Source organism: Talpa europaea, assembly GCF_964194135.1.
Source record: "Talpa europaea genome assembly, chromosome: 4".
In the NCBI taxonomy this organism is placed as follows: domain Eukaryota; kingdom Metazoa; phylum Chordata; class Mammalia; order Eulipotyphla; family Talpidae; genus Talpa; species Talpa europaea.
The window spans coordinates 32,231,056-32,247,216 of NC_140070.1; the positions used below are offsets into that span (position 1 = coordinate 32,231,056).

The following is a 16,161-nucleotide window of genomic DNA, read 5'->3' on the forward strand; positions in this document are numbered from 1 at the left end:
TAGTAGAAATAAGAAAACCCATGACTACTAACTTACTTTCCTCAGTTTTGATGCTAAGAGCAATCATTCGGTCATCCAGTCATTCAGGAAAAAAAGTATGAAATGTACACATTGTGTCTGCCACCAGCAAGGTGCTGGCACCAGGGAGACGCTGGTTAGTACACAGTGTCACAGCTGGAGAAAGTGTTCTAATGGAGGCACACACAAGATGCTCTAGAAATATATTTGTCCTTAGATTAACTGTGGTGATTCTGCCAGGAAGAAATTAATATAGGAAATAGAAATAAATATAGGACAGATTTCATACACACACGTAAGCGAGTGCACGCACGCACACACACACATAATTTTAAGCTATTACTCAAGACAACTTACCCAACAGTCTACAAATAGCTGTAGAAAACCCGCTCCTTGAAAAATATTATGCAAGGCATAAATGAGATTGAAAAATATTTCAGTGTATGGTGATCCTTAGAAATCACGTTTTGGATGTTGACTTCCTGAAACTGTTTCAAGGATTAGAAAAATTTGAGTTTATTTAGTTTATTTTAATTACTCTGAACTGGCTGCAGAAGCTGTGATCTTTTGTACAAAATATATGCAAATGCATATTTTGAGCCCTAAATCTGCCAAATGCATTTTGAAAACAGAAATTTTAGAGTGTTAGATGTGATAAGTTACATATACCATATATTACGTTTCTATGGTTTTAAGGTAGTGATCCATGTTAAGAGATATTAATAATTTTATTGGCGTGTGTATGCATGTTTATATTAACATAAGTAGTCTTGGTATATTCAGGCCAGGTTTTGATGAAGAATGAATCATAAGAAAATTTTGAAATTTAGGAGGTTTTGAATTTTTCTGACTTGAAATAAAGTTGTGGACACGTACTTGAGAACACATCAAATACAAAGGTATCAAGTATTAAATATTATCATGATGATTCAGTATTTTGTACACACACATACACACATACACACACACCTTGATACTTCTTGCTTAACTTGTTCAGACCTCACAGAGAAGATGATGTCAAGAATCATTCTGCAGAATATGTGTTTAGTTATCTGGGGAGGGCAGATTCAGATTGAAAACCATTAATTTTGATGAATTAACTATTAATTTTAAGTTGTATAAGGGAGGTAGATTCAGTATCGAGCTAATCTTTTTACAATTAGAATAAAAACATAAAATATAAAATTAATATAAAAACAAGCTGTATATTGGCTATCATGGTTTCTTAAAAATATGTTTTTAAATCAAAGGATATAATCTACCCTATTTTGTTTTCAATTTTTCTTTTTAGAATAATATACTTTGCCAAAGAAATTTGAGTGTTATGGTACATGTACACACAAAGATTTAATATACAGCCTGGAAACTGCTCTCTTCCCATATAACCTCATTACTTGGCATCCACTCAAGAAATAAAAGAGAGAGAACTTTTACACTTCATTCCACTGCTGCACTGTGGTTTAACTGTTGGTTTTAAAAGAGATGTTGGCCCTGAATTTTAACCTTGTTGAAACCAGCGCCCTGAGACATGTGCTGAAGATCACATGCTCGGTGAGGGTGGAAGTCAACACAACCTGGTTTTCGGACTTTAATTCAAGACGGATTCCACTAATCTCATATTACTACCTTTGGTTGCCTTTATATAGAATATGAACTGGGTTCAGATTGTTGGAGATGATTAGAAACAGTAGTGTAATATAAATCAAATTTTGGGACTGTACATAGGATAGGTTATTAGAGGAAAAGCTATAATATAGATGTGGCATCAAAGTACTTATGTGAAAGATCAGGTCATCTTACTCAGTAAATATTCTAATGTGCATCTCTTCTGCCAGAATATGGGGTACAAGGTATCAATTGATAAAATGGATTTTGAAATCTGTTTTTAGTATCTCATTTAGAGAAAAGTAAATTATGCTTTAAGCGTCAACATTCAGTTAGATTGCAAACATTTGATATGTTTTCCACTGTCATCAAAAAACAATGTGGCTATAAATCCTGAGAAATTGATAGGTGCAGAAAACTTTGGAATCAAGATTCAATTTCCTTGAGATAAGTGGATAGAAGTTCTCTCACATACAAGTAGTCTGTAATCAATCTATGGCTTTTATTAGCATTTCTAACAGCAGAATGATACTGGATGTCTACTTGGATAGGATGGGCCACATTTCAGCTGTGTTTTCTCATGGTGATTTATGACTGAATCAGGTAATGAGGCTTTTAAGAGATGTATTATTTCTATAAGTCCCAATAAAAATAATACCATTAAATTTCATGCAAACTAGCTAAAATCCCCTATCTGATGAAATGTCAGAATAGAGAGGAAAATATTCTCTTGAGATATTGTCACAATACAGGCATGTCTTGAATTAATGTCATTTAGCAAGTATTTATTTCTGTCAGATATTTAATCCAAAAAAGCAAAATAGACTTAAAAGTTATTGAACCATTGTGGGGTTAAGTGGCACCTTATCTTGTTATTGATCTTTTCCTTGGAATGACCCTATTCTACATGGTCTGACCACAATGTGCACATCATAGAGGCAAAGAACAAGTACTGCTGTATTGTATTATGGCTAATGGGCCATGTGAGAATTTATGTTTCTTTTTCTTCTCCAAAGCGGTTGGATCAGAATACTCCCCCAACAAAATTAAACCCTGCATAAAATATAATATGACTTAGGTATTGACCAAAAAATACCCCAAAATCTTGCTAATTTAAAAGTTTGAAAAGAGACATTATTGGCACTGAAAGGGACACTGGCCTTAGTATTAAGGATTTGGTTTGGGGTTCTGCCTTTAATAACTAGGTATCACCTTATCACACCTTTAGTAAATCAGTCGGTGTCTCTGAAGTTCATCATCTCAGATGAGACAGTAATCCTAGTCATAGTTATTGTAAGGATGAAAACAACTTGTATGTTGTAATGCCTAAAAATGTAATTTTTACTTGGTTAGTAAATGCCTTCAAGTTGAGTTCTTTTTTTTCCTTGCACCAAAAATAACTTAAGTTCACAATGGAATGTGTTAAATTAATAGCTGGGAATGTGCAATCTCAAAATAGTGATACATGTCTTTTCAGTTTAGAGATGCAACATCTGTTCCTATAATGTCTGTCTTAGGGTATTTAAAAAAATACACTTTCAATGTCAATTTTAGCAGTTATAGGTTAAAAATAAGCTATCACACTAAACAGAAGTAACTGACAAAAAAAAGCATGATTTCGTCAGCTGGTACAATCCATGTCACTGAAAGATATGCTGCTATCCCTTGTGGGCAGAGCTCTTATTTATTGGTTATTTCCATTTATAACCCAGAGATGTCTAATTCATTCAGATCTTTCATGTCATGAGACTGTTCAATGTTTACTTCAAGTTTGGACTTCGATTTAATTAATAGATCGCTCATTTTCCTTCAAGAGATTATTTTTAGGAGGGCTTTCTTCGAAGGATGGTCTCACCCAAACTGTCAGGTAGATGTGGAGGACAGGTATGCTCAGTACCATAGTAACCTGGCTAGTGGTTTTCTCTCTTGCTTTTTCTTCACAGCAGCACCCCTGAACTCTCTGAAGCCTGCAAGGGTAGACACTGCTCCTGTGGTCTCATCTCCCTATCAAAGAAGAGATTCAGACAGATACTGTGGGCTCTGTGCAGCCTGGTTTAATAATCCCCTGATGGCCCAGCAGCATTATGATGGCAAGAAACACAAAAAGAATGCAGCAAGGGTCGCTTTATTAGAGCAACTTGGGACCACCCTGGATATGGGGGAATTGAGAGGTAAGAGAAACCCTTCTAATTTCTGCCATTGAAATGGACTTTCAAAAAAAGAATTGTTTTTCACAAATTGGGCAAATTCTCTGCTTTGATTATTAAGGATGACTGGTGTCATCCAAAAGGGGTAGAAGGAAAAGGAAGAACAGAGAACTAGCTCAATTTTCATAAGCTCCTTTGTTTCTAATTGTAGGCTATTTCCATTTTTTTAAATTTTTTTTTAGATAATAAATTTTATTGTTATATTCCCCATAGTTTCAGGTCAAAACCACCCATCCAAGAAGCAGGTCTTTTACCTTCTTCTTCATCTTTAAACATCTTCTCTAATGAATGTTTTCATGGATGAGCAATATGGGAGAAGATGATAAAAAGGCCAAGTTGCATTAGGTTATTTTAAACTTTTGTACTTTCTACAGAATTGGTCTAAACAAAGTAATACATTAATCTACTTAACTGGCTTAAAGCAAGTCCCAGGCTTTTTTTTTTTTTGATTATTGTTACTGAAATACCATTATTTTATACCCATGCTAGTGTGTTGGCAATATAGGCTTAACCCCCTCAGGTGTTGTCACCACAGCACTCCTGCCACTGAAGCATCCATAGCTTTTCACCATAATCCATTGTGAACCCCTATCCCCTTGTTTTCACTCCTCTCCCTCTCCCCCTCTAAGGCCAAAGATCGTGGTCAGTTTTCAAGTTTATCTGACCCTCTGTTAGGTTTCTCTCTATTCCACATATAAGTGACACCATGTGGTGTTTATCTTATACCTTCTGGCTTATTTCACTTCGTATAAGCCCTTCCGACTCCATCCTTGAAGCTACAAATGGCATGAGTATTTTTGATTGCTGAATAGTATTCCATGGTGTGTATATATATACACTACATCTTTTGATCCACTCGTCTGTTTTTGGGCCCTTAGGTTGTTTCCATGTCTTAGGGAATTGAGGTGAGATGGTGCTGTGTGTAACTGTGCAGTTAATCCCTGGCTCCCCTGGCCCCACCCCTGTCAGTTATTTTCTCCACTGATGGAAAACTTGCATGCTTTGAGTCATGTGAGTTTTCACAGAAGTTGCTGAGCAGAAACTTGGAAACCATAGGGTGAGGGGCAGCTCTGTGGGTTCCTTGGGAAACCATCTACCAATGTGTAGAGCATAATGGAATATTTCATCATCAACTGTTATTTAGGTATTTTTTGATCACGTCCACATTTTTGATAAATTTGATGGTGGCTCTGTAAAAGTGAAACAATGTCACAGGCTGTATTTTTCTGAGAGAGGCATTTTATTTCAGAAAAATAGCTCTTCAAAGGATGCTATTGATATATACCTCAGATGCTGTATGGTCTGTTCAGGAAATCATCATTCATAACAGCTGCAATAACAAAATTTTACAAATCAATTTTTGAGAATGCGACTTGGGTTTAAACTGGGTTCTGCATGTACAATTCTTATTGTACAAGAATAACAAATTTTATTATCCTAACCTGGCTGTGAGCCTCCAAGAGGATAAATGACCTAGTGCAATTCCAGACCAAATAAGCAGAATACCCTGCTTTGTGAACTGAGAAGAGGGACAGGCCAGTTCTGATTGTGGTATTTGGGGAACACCACCAAGAAAAGAGACTTGAATGGGAAGTAGAAACATGATTAGCACTTCAGCAGGTAAAAAGGCATTCTGGGTCATCAGAACCATCCATTCATCCATCCACCCATCCATCCATCCATCCATCCATACATACATACATACATACATACATGTATATAGGGTTTTATATAATATATATAATCATATACTATAGATAGATAGATAGACAGATAGATAGATACTCAGAGAGGCAGGGAAATACATGCTGTAGCAAATCAACACATTATCATAAAAGAGTCCTATAATGTAGTACAGATTTCAGATTGGAGGTCAATTAATACATCCATAGAGATTTATTAAAGATTGTTTTATCCAAGATACTTGATTTAAATAAAGGCAAATAATATTAGATAGACTGTATTTTGTCTATGTTTTCTAGTATAAAAATATGGGATTTAATATTTCAACATGTTAGATAATCTTATTCCAAAGACTTTTGAATCATTGGATAGAACTATTGCTTTTTGGATTTCTTATGTTTTCAGTCGATTGTCTTGTTAAAAAATACAAGAACAGTCTCTCCATAGCTAAAGATCTACTCGAAACTTGCTGTTACTGTCAGATAACAAGTTGTCTTAGTGACTCCTTCACAGCAGGGCACCGAAGGAGAAAAATAAGGGTTTATTTATGTTGTGTGCTAGCTATTATGACTTGTAGAAGAATTATTCCTAGAGCACATTCTTCTTGTCTATTTTGAATTATCAGTGTTGCATCTTTTATGTACAACTACATTTTAATGACTTGGGAGTCTGAATTCTGTACCATTTGAGCAGCCTGTCTTTTATGCAGAAGACAAAAAGGGCTGTTCTTTGACTTGCTAACTCAACGTGACTATGACTCAGTAGCACATGAAATGTGATTAGCATTGAACACAATGTCCTTGAAACCAACCTTTTCACCCACCCCAGGTGACATCTTGATATCTATTTATTCAGGAATTAAATATCATAAAAGCTTGAGGAATAAAGCAATGATGACAACCCAGCATATTTTAACACACACACACACACACACACACTTCTCTATTTCTGAAATGCTTATAGTGCACTATCAATCATTAATAAAGAAAAAATGCTCATCAGACACATTTATAATGCAGGCATACCTATTACTTAAAAAAATGGCATCAAGCAGCTGGAGCACAATATGGCAGCATCACAGGCTTTCTCTCTTAGCACTGCTCAGTTTTTAAGCACTCCACATTTACTTAGTTATAATGGGTTTCTTGATTTTCTGTCTTTCTCTCTACCTCACCTCCCATGTATTGTTAGTGCCTTTAAAGCAGACGTCTATGTCTCTTTTGTTCATTGATGTGTTCAAAACACCTAGAACAGTGACAGACACGTAATAGTAGTTTCTGAACAAATGAATAGAGAAATCAAAATTAAAAAATCAACTAAAATGCTATATTCTTAACATAGCAGTCATTTTCATTTCTAAAAGTTTCTTTTAGAATAATTTTCATAAGAAATTATGATCTTTTTCATCTAATTTTTGAAAAATGATATATAGTTAACATGTTATGAAATGTAGAGGTTGTGCACAGTATAGTTAATGCAAATGCCTGTATGACCCACATCACTATGAAGATACATAACTTCTCCAACAGACAAACCCTCCGTGTCTCTCCCAAGTCAATCCCAACTCCCACCCCAGGGAAGCACTATTTTTTGTATTTCACCATTGATTAGTTCTTATAATTCTAAAACTTCATGTGAATGGAATAGAAAATATGTGGGATTTTGTGTGTGTCTAGCGTCTTTTGGATAGCATGTATTTTGTATTAATTTGTTGGAGAGTAATAGTAGTAATACTACTATTGCTGAGTAGTATTCTACTATACAAAAATTCCATAATTTGTCTAGTCATTCTTCTTTTGATTTTTGCAGGTCTGTTTTGAATAAAGCTTTCATAAATTTATTTTTGTCAGCATATGTTTTACTTCTCTTGGTAAATACCTAGGAGTAGAATTTCCAGGTCAAAGTGATATGTGTTTTTAAGTATATAAGAAACTGCCAATTTTTCCCTCAAAGTAGTGGCTTATTTTATATTCCTCAAAAATATAAATTCTATATCCTCACCAAAATTTTTTTCAGTCTTTTAAATCTTTAACCGTTCTTGTGTAGGAGTATATTTCATGATGGATTTAATTTTCTTATCCATGTTGACTGATGTTGACACCTTTATTTTAAATGTGCTTCTCAGTTAATGATCCTTTTTGAAGTTATCTGTTCATGTTTTTTGCCGATTATTAAATTTGATTGTCTTTCTATTATTGAGTGGTAAGTAGGAAGCTTTCAAATAATAATAATAATACAAATTAGTTATCAGAGACATGCTTTCTGACTGTTTATCCTAATCTGTGATTTGGCTACTTCTTTCTTAAATAATTTCTGGTAAGTAGACATTATTAAATTGGAGGTGTAATTTATCTTACTTTTTTCTTTTATAATCATTGCTTTTTATGTCCCATCTAAAAAATTCTTTACTATACCATGAGTAAAGATAATCTTGAATTTTTTCTTCTTTAAATCTCATTGTTTTAACTTTTGCATGTAGGATTATAACATCTCAAATTAATTTCTGCTTATGGTATAAGGTAGGAGCTGAAATCCATTTTGTTTTTATACATCTATCCACTTACAGAAAATTTGTTGAAAATGTTTTCTTCATTTAATTTTCTTGGCACACATTTATCAAAAATTCACTGATAATGTGATTCTATTTCTGTACAATCTATTGTGTTTTACTGTTTTCTCTTTTTTTTTAATGAACTTTTATGATTTCCCATTGGTTTATAACACCCTATAAATTCTGGGAGTACAGCTTCATAATTCTATGTGTATATATGCTTCACTACCCAAACTCCTGGTACTGCCCCCACCATTGATTTCTTTGTTTTCATGTCAGTATAGCATTGTACTGATTTTTCTTCATTACTGGAATCTTGAAATCATCTATTCCATGTTCCCCAGCTTTGTTCTTTCTAAAGATGTTTGACTGTTGTAAATTATTTCTATATAAATATGATATAGAATTTACATAAATTCTAGGAAAAATTATGACTGTGGTTCATATAACTTTGAGAACTATTGATTTCATATTCTTTGGATAGATATTAGAAGAGGGATTGCTTCATCCTGTGGTAGTTCTAGTCTAAGTTTTGTGAGGAACCTTTACACTGTTTTCCAAAATGGTTGCACCAATTCACTTTCCCACCAATAGTATCCAAGGGTTCCTTTTTTGCTACACCATTGCCCACACTTGTTAGTGGTCTTTTTGATGTAAGGTGTTCTCACAGGTGTGATATGATATCTTATGGCTTTGATTTGCATTTTTTCTAATAAAAAAATCATTAATGTACATGTTGACTATGTGCATGTCCTTTTCTGAAAATTGACTAGTCAGTCTTTTGCCTATTGTTAAATTGAGTTTTTTGTTAAGTTAATTTAGTTCTTATACACCTAGTATATTAACCTCTTATTAGATGTATGATATGTAAATATCTTCACCCATTCAGTAGGATCTCTTTTTATTCTGATAATATTTTCTCTCACTGTACATAAGTTCTCAGTTCTGTTACATTGATTCATGCATGTATTTTTATTCCAATATCATACTACTTTAATTATGATCATTTTGTAATGTACTTTGATGCTAGAGAATATGCCTCTATTTTCCTTTTCCCAAAATACTTTAATCATTCAGTCTTTCGTGATTCCATATAAATATTAGGTTTTTTCTATTTCTATGTAAAATATCATTGGAATTTTGATAGGGATTACATCGAATCTGTCTATGGTTTTTATAAAGTGGTCATGTTGACTATATTAATTTTCCCCATTCATGAAAATGGATTATCTTCCCATCTCTTTATATCTGGTTCTGTGTCTTTTAACAGTATCTCACAGTTTTCATTGAATGGACCATTTATTTTCTTTGTAAACTTTATTTCTATGTATTTCTTTTGGATGCAATTATTTATGGGGTTGTTTTCTTAATTTCTTTTGCTTCTCATTTGTTATTTGCAAATAGGAATGTAACATTTTTGTAGGTAGGTTTTTTTTTTTTACCTCCCACTTTACCATATTCATTTTTTTTTTAATAGAGGCATGTTTTATTTATTTGTTTGTTTGTTTGTTTGTTTATACACGCACTGGGTACAGTCAGAAGCGCGGGAGGGTGAGAGAATTCACCAGAGCAGGGAGCAGAACAGGCAGAAGGACTGAAGTACACTGCCGAGGGGAGCAGCGGGCGGCAGGAGAGGTCTGCGCGCCATGTGGGACCCTCCTCCGGTGGCCGGGGAGCAGCCGGGGATTGAACCGGTGCCACAGAGGCTGCGGGCAGCTTTGCAGCCCAGCGCTCAACTGCTGCGCCACCGGGGAGGCCCGCATATTCATTTGTTTTTAATAGTTTTGTGGCATCTTTAGGAATTTCTATATTTAGATTACCATATCATCTGCAAGAAATGATAGATTTAATTCTTACTTTCTTACTGATATGATACCTTTTATTTCTTGTTGTGGTTTAATTACCCTGGCTGTGATTAATTGAACAGAAGTTGTGAGTTGATGACTTTGTCTTATTCCTGATCTTAAACAGCTTTCAGTTTTTCTTCATTAAGTAGGATATTAACTGTGAGTTTGTAGCATATGGCCTTTATTATGTTGAAGTATGCTTCTATCCACTTTTTGCTAAGAGATTTTATCATAAATGACTGATCAATCTTGTCAAATGCTTTCTCTGCATTTATTTACGTAATCATGTGATTTTTGTTTTCCTTTTGTTGATGTAGCATTTTACATTAATGGATTTGCATATTTTGAACCATCCTTGCATCCCTGAAATAAATCCCACTAGATCATATTGTGTGATCCTTTTAATGCATAATTGAATTTTATTTTCTAGTATTCTGTTAAGAATTTTTGGATTTGTGTTTTTTCAAAGATATTGGTCTATAATTTTCAGTTTTTGTGATATCCTTTTCTGGATTTGGGTGCCAAGGTAGTGCTGGCCTCATAGAATATGTTTGGAAGTGTTCCCTCTTCTTCAGTTTTTGGGAAGTGTTTGAGAAGAATAGGCATAACTATCTACTATTAAACTCATTTGGTTCTGGGGTTTCGTTTTTTAAGAGATTTTCAATTACTATTTCAATTTTCATAATTATGATTAGTTTATTTAAATTTTCTATTATCTTCTTGGTTCAGGTTGATAAGTTGTATAGTTCTAAGAGCACATCTGTTTCTTCAAGCTTATAGCATTGCTGTATAATTGTTCATAGTAATTTCTTATGATCCTTTGTATTTCTTTGGTATCTATTATATTTTATCCTCTCTCAATTCTTATTCTATTTACTAGAATTGTCTTCTTAGCTTTGTGAAACTTGCTAGAGTTTTGTCAGTTATGTTTTGGCCTTATTCTTTTTATAGATTGTTTTAGGTATGAGGTTAAACTCTGAGATTTTTCTTGTTTCTTGATGTAGGTATTTTTTTTTTTCCTGCATCCCATAGGTCCTGATAAATTGTATCTTTATTTTAAGTTGTTTCCAAGTATTTTATAATGTTTGCTTCAACTTCCTCATTGATCAAATGGTTATTGAGAAACATGTTTAATTTCCACATTTAAATTTTTTCAGTTTTCTTCTTGTGATTGATTTCTAGTTTATAGCATTATGATCAGAAAAAAAAATACTTGGTATGAGTTCAATCTTCCTAAGTTTATTGACAATTGTTTTATATCCCAACATACGGTCTATCCTTGAAAATGTTCCATGTGCCTTTGAAAAAAATCTTTATTCTTCTGTATTTTAGTAGAATGTTCTACAAATGTCTATTAAGTCCATCTGGTCTAATTCATCCTTTTAAGGCTATCCTTCCCTTATTTATCCTCTCTCTGGTTGTTATGTCCATGATTGTCCATGATTGTAAGTGGGCTGTTAAAATCTCATATTATGTCATTCTAATTGTGTTAATAATCTTATGTATTTTGATGCTTGATCATTTGATTTGTACATATTAATGTGCTATATCTTTTTGTATTAAACCCTTAATCATTATAATGTCCATTTCTGTCTCTTATTACCTTTTTTTAGCTTATATTTTATCTGATTTATGTTTGGTTGTACATGCCTTTTGTAGGATTGTCTTCCAACCTTTTACTTTGAGCTAAGATGAATTTCCTTGAAGAAGTATAAGTTGATTTTTCTTTTTTTATTTATTCTCCCATTGTATGAATTCAGACCATTAAAATTTATGGTAATTATTGAAATATAATTATTTGCTGTGATTTTTATTATTTATTATTTTGATATTTTGTACTTTGTTTTTGATATTTTGATTTCTTTTTTGCATTAACATCTTCCTTTTGTGTTATATTTGAATTTCTTTTCTATTTTTTTACATGTTTCTTTTATGTATTTTTGTTTTAAGGTTATGAGGTTTATGTGTAGGGTTCTATAGTTATAACCTATTTGATAGATTGATCAAACCTATTGTTGTAATGGTCTACATTTTTACTCTCCTTCCTCACCACTCATGCTGTGTTTTTTTGGTGGCTTCCTGCTTTTAGATAGGATTTTTTTTTTCTTTTTATGGGAATCCCTTTAGTATCTCCTACAGCATCAATTTATTGGTGATGAATTCCTTTAATTTTTGTTTATTTGTAAAACTCTATCAGTCTTTCTATTCTGATATCAGGGCAAGGTATTCTTGGTTGAAAATTCTTTTCTTGGGCCTCCCCTGGTGGCGCAGGCCATTGAGCACAGGGCTGTGAAGCTCTCTGCAGCGCCTGTTGGATCCCGGCCAGCCGGCGAGGGTCCCACATGGCGCTGCAGACATCTCCTGTCTCGCCCGCTGCTCCCCTCAGCAGTGCATTTCGTCAGTCTGCCTGTTCTGTCCCCCACTCTGTCTCTGGTGAATTCTCTCACCCTCCCGTGTATCTGGTCTGTACCCCAGTTCTTGTATAAATAAATAAATAAACAAATAAATAAATAAATAAATCTTTAAAAAAGAGAAAATTCTTTTAGCATCTTAAATATATAATGTTATTCCCTCTGGGCTTAAAGCTTTCTGCAAAGAAATCCACAGATAATATTATATAGATTCTTTTATAGATAATTTGTTATTCTTTAGATATTTTGGTATTTTCACCTTATTGTTCGCTTTCCCACTTTAATTATAATACATCTTTCCTCTGTCTGTTTGTGTTTTGTTTGGAACTTTTTCAGTTTTCAGAATCAGATTATTTCTTTTCCCAAATTATCACCTATCATCTCTTCAAATAAGGTTTCTCCCATTTCTTCACTCTTTTCTTTATGATGTATATGTTGTTTCTCTCTGTGTTATATTTTTTAGAGATAACTTTTTTTTAAAGATTTATTTATTTATGCATGCAAGAGCTGGGGTACAGGCCAGAGATGCGACAGGTGAGAGGATCCACCAGAGACAGAGTGGGGAACAGAACAGGCAGACTGACTGAAGCACACTGCTAAGGGGAGCAGCGTGTGAGACAGAAGTCTGCTGCGTCATGTGGGTTGCTCCCTGGCCAGCTGGGGATGGAACTCAAACTCGTGCTGCAGAGGCTGTGGATTCCTTCATAGTGCGGTGCTTAACCCCTTGCTTCACCAGGGAGGCCTCTGTGTTATATCTTAAGGCTGTTGTGCTGTTTTTGTTATTTTTTTCTTTTTTTGCTGATCTGATTCTGTTTGTGTATTTTCTACTGCTCTGTGCTCTAGTTCTTTAATTCTATCACCTGCCCCAGTGACATTCCAGAAGAAATTGTTACTGTCTTTCCTACCATCTCTAACATTGTCACTTTTCTCCATGGAAATGCTGACCCTCCAGTTATCTGATTTTTCTTTTTTTCATGGATTGCTGTCTTTATCTGTATGTTATTTTGCTCCATTTGTCAGAAAAAGGCGTGCCTAATGTCTTTAAAATTCTTATCTTGCCAGAATTCATCATGGGGTTTTTTATTGAACTATGTTACCATTTTCATCTTCCTTTGCTTCAAGTGGCAAGTTTTAGAAAGGAAAATATTCTTGTAGATTAATAAAGAATTTTTAATAGAATTGACTTAAATAGTTATTTATATGCATAACCTGGTTCCTGACTCAACCTTAGCATTATTTGTTCCAGAAACAGATGACACCTGCCTTCAAAAATTTAATTTAATAAGAAAATCATTGCTTCTTTCTGAAAATTGAGTCTAATGTACAAAATAATGTCATTGAATTATGGAACTATAAAATTCAATGGTAAAAAATACTTTAGAGGTTTTCTTTATAGTTTAAATTCTTCTTGCCAGCATACAACACAGATATAAGATAGCTTCTTACTTAGAAACAGTGGCAGTATAAATTACAAAATTATGGCTAGGTAGAGATAGAATATTCATTTTGAAGATCTTTATCATTTATCCTTTTAAAAGTTTTAGGAAAAAAATGCAGACTTATTTCATTGTTTCAGAGGAAACTAGATTATTCTTGCATAATTCTCATATGAAAAAATAATTCATTGGAAAATTTAATATTTTTTTCTGAACAGCATAAACTGATAGTGCTAGAAAGAATACCAAACATCTGGAGCCTAGAGAAGTAAAGTGCCTCTCTCCCCCTAAGTTACAGTTGGATTCACAACTTTTTATTATGGGTGTACGTATTTCCAGTGGCTCATCATTGCCTGACTAGAACTCTGAATAGTGAACTCTTTTGCTTAAAAACAATTGAGTTTGGGGAAATGTATTTTTAAATGTGTAGAATTTGCTTTGAACTCAAGTATGGAGTGGATATAGTCAACACTCCTATTTCTGGAAATGAATTATTTGCAAAGTGCATTTTATATCTTTAATAAAGGAGTTTTCCCCACATTCATGATTCTATCCCAGCAGAAGTGACTATAGAACAGCAAAGAATTCATATTCATTCTTCACAGGAGCTTGGGATTGAGAAGCAAAGTTCTGTGAAAAGAAAACATACTCCTAAGGAGGCCACTAGAATTTATAACTCCCTGGATAATACAGTTTCTGCTTTTATTAGTGGGAACAGGGATTAATTTCAGGGGATACAAGAAGCTTATCTAGGACTTCAAATCATAAAGTAGTATGTGAATCAGAATGAAAAGACTTAACTCAGAAATGATCACACCACTGGAATGAAAGGTTTTTGCTTTTGAATTATTTCTGTCATGAGCATTTGGGTGGCAGTGAGTGGGCTGGCTGCCTCATATCTTTTCCACTTAATCTTGGCCTGACCCAAGTTGCCTATGCAGAGGGACTTGGACACTGCATCTGCTTCAAGGCCAATGGGAGGAAAGCCACTCCAGGTTTCAATATGAAAAGTTTTTTTTTTTAGGGATTTATTTATTTATGAATACAAAAGCTGGGGTACAGGCCAGAGGTGTGGGGGTGAGAGGATTCACCAGAGACTAAGTAGGGAGCAGAACAGGCAGACTGACTGACATACACTGCTGAGGGGAGCAGTGGGTGAGACAGGAAAGGTCTGCAGTGCCAGGGCGGCCGGGATTGAACCCGGGTTGCAGAGGCTGCGGAGAACTTCACAGCTCTGTGCTCAACCACCTGCACCACTAGGATAGGCCTGAGGGCGGGGCTTTTAAAGCCACCATAATTAGTCAGAAATCAGGTGGGCAGCTAATCTGTATGGCAAATACTGTGCAGCCACACCCTTGCCATATTTAAAGTGTAAAGCATCTCACCCATAGGAGGAATTAATATAGTAAACAAGCCCATCAAATCAAGGATTTGTTTTTTAACCAAAATCTAGCAAAGACTTCTGTCTATCATCTCTAGAACCAAGCCAACAGAGTATAATTTTATTGATGTGCAACACCCAAGACTTGGACTTGGGTAGATGGGACGGCAGGGACAGAGTATGTTTTCCCCTCTGAAGGTTGCCTGAGAATTCCAAGTGATTTCTAAACATTCCTGTCTCTGTCCAACAATCATGTATCCTTAGTAGTTAACCAAATAAATTGGAGTTAACAGCTTGATTGTAGGCTTCCAATCTTCATGTGAAATGATGGAAGTGGAAGTTCTGCTCAGGTGACATGAGGTCAAGGTTTTAGGGAAAAAAACTTGTTAATTTTACTTATTTCTTCTCCGACCCATTTCTTTCTTTCTTCATTTCTTGTTTTCTATTCATTCCACTAGTACTGAAGTACTGTGTACTAGGCACAAAGTGTTGGCAAAGCTATGGTGAATGACAGAAAGCTCCTATCTTGAGAAGAAGATGGGACATAAAGAAGCAAATAATTTTTAGCTTGTGACAAGTGCTAAAGGGAAAGAAGTGGAGTGGTGTGATAATGAGATGTGAGGTTGATTCCTTTAAATGCCATGGTCAGTGACAACCTTTCAGAGAAGCTGACCTTTTGCACCATGACCTGAAAGAGAGGAAGTATCCAGACAGATGGCACCTGCTCTTTTCAAGCAGAGTTGCAAACACCCAGTTGAAGGATGAAGTTGGCATATTTGAGGACTAATGGAAGGCAGACTACCTGCAGATAATAAGAGGGGTAGTAAGTGAGGCAGATTTTTGATAGTCACATTGCATAGATCCTAATAAGTCATTGTAAGACATTTTGATTTATTCTCAGTGCACCTAAGTCTCATCCCCTCTTACTTGTGATTCCAAATGCTCTGCATTTTCTCTACATTTCCATTCTGTGTTACTTGCCCTCCTCTCTGTCCAAAAGCTGGTCCTGTTTGTGGAATCCA

At 34.7% G+C, this 16,161-nt stretch overlaps 1 protein-coding gene across 1 annotated transcript in view; it reads left to right on the forward strand.

Annotated features, from left to right (window-relative positions):
- ZMAT4 (zinc finger matrin-type 4) overlaps positions 1 to 16,161 on the forward strand; it is a gene marked incomplete at both ends in the record, with an annotated part of 215,381 nt that overhangs the window by 137,615 nt on the left and 61,605 nt on the right. The window contains one exon of the mRNA XM_084231451.1: positions 3,567 to 3,794. Coding sequence (XP_084087577.1) covers positions 3,567 to 3,794 — 228 coding nt within the window. The remainder of the gene's footprint in view (positions 1 to 3,566; positions 3,795 to 16,161) is intronic.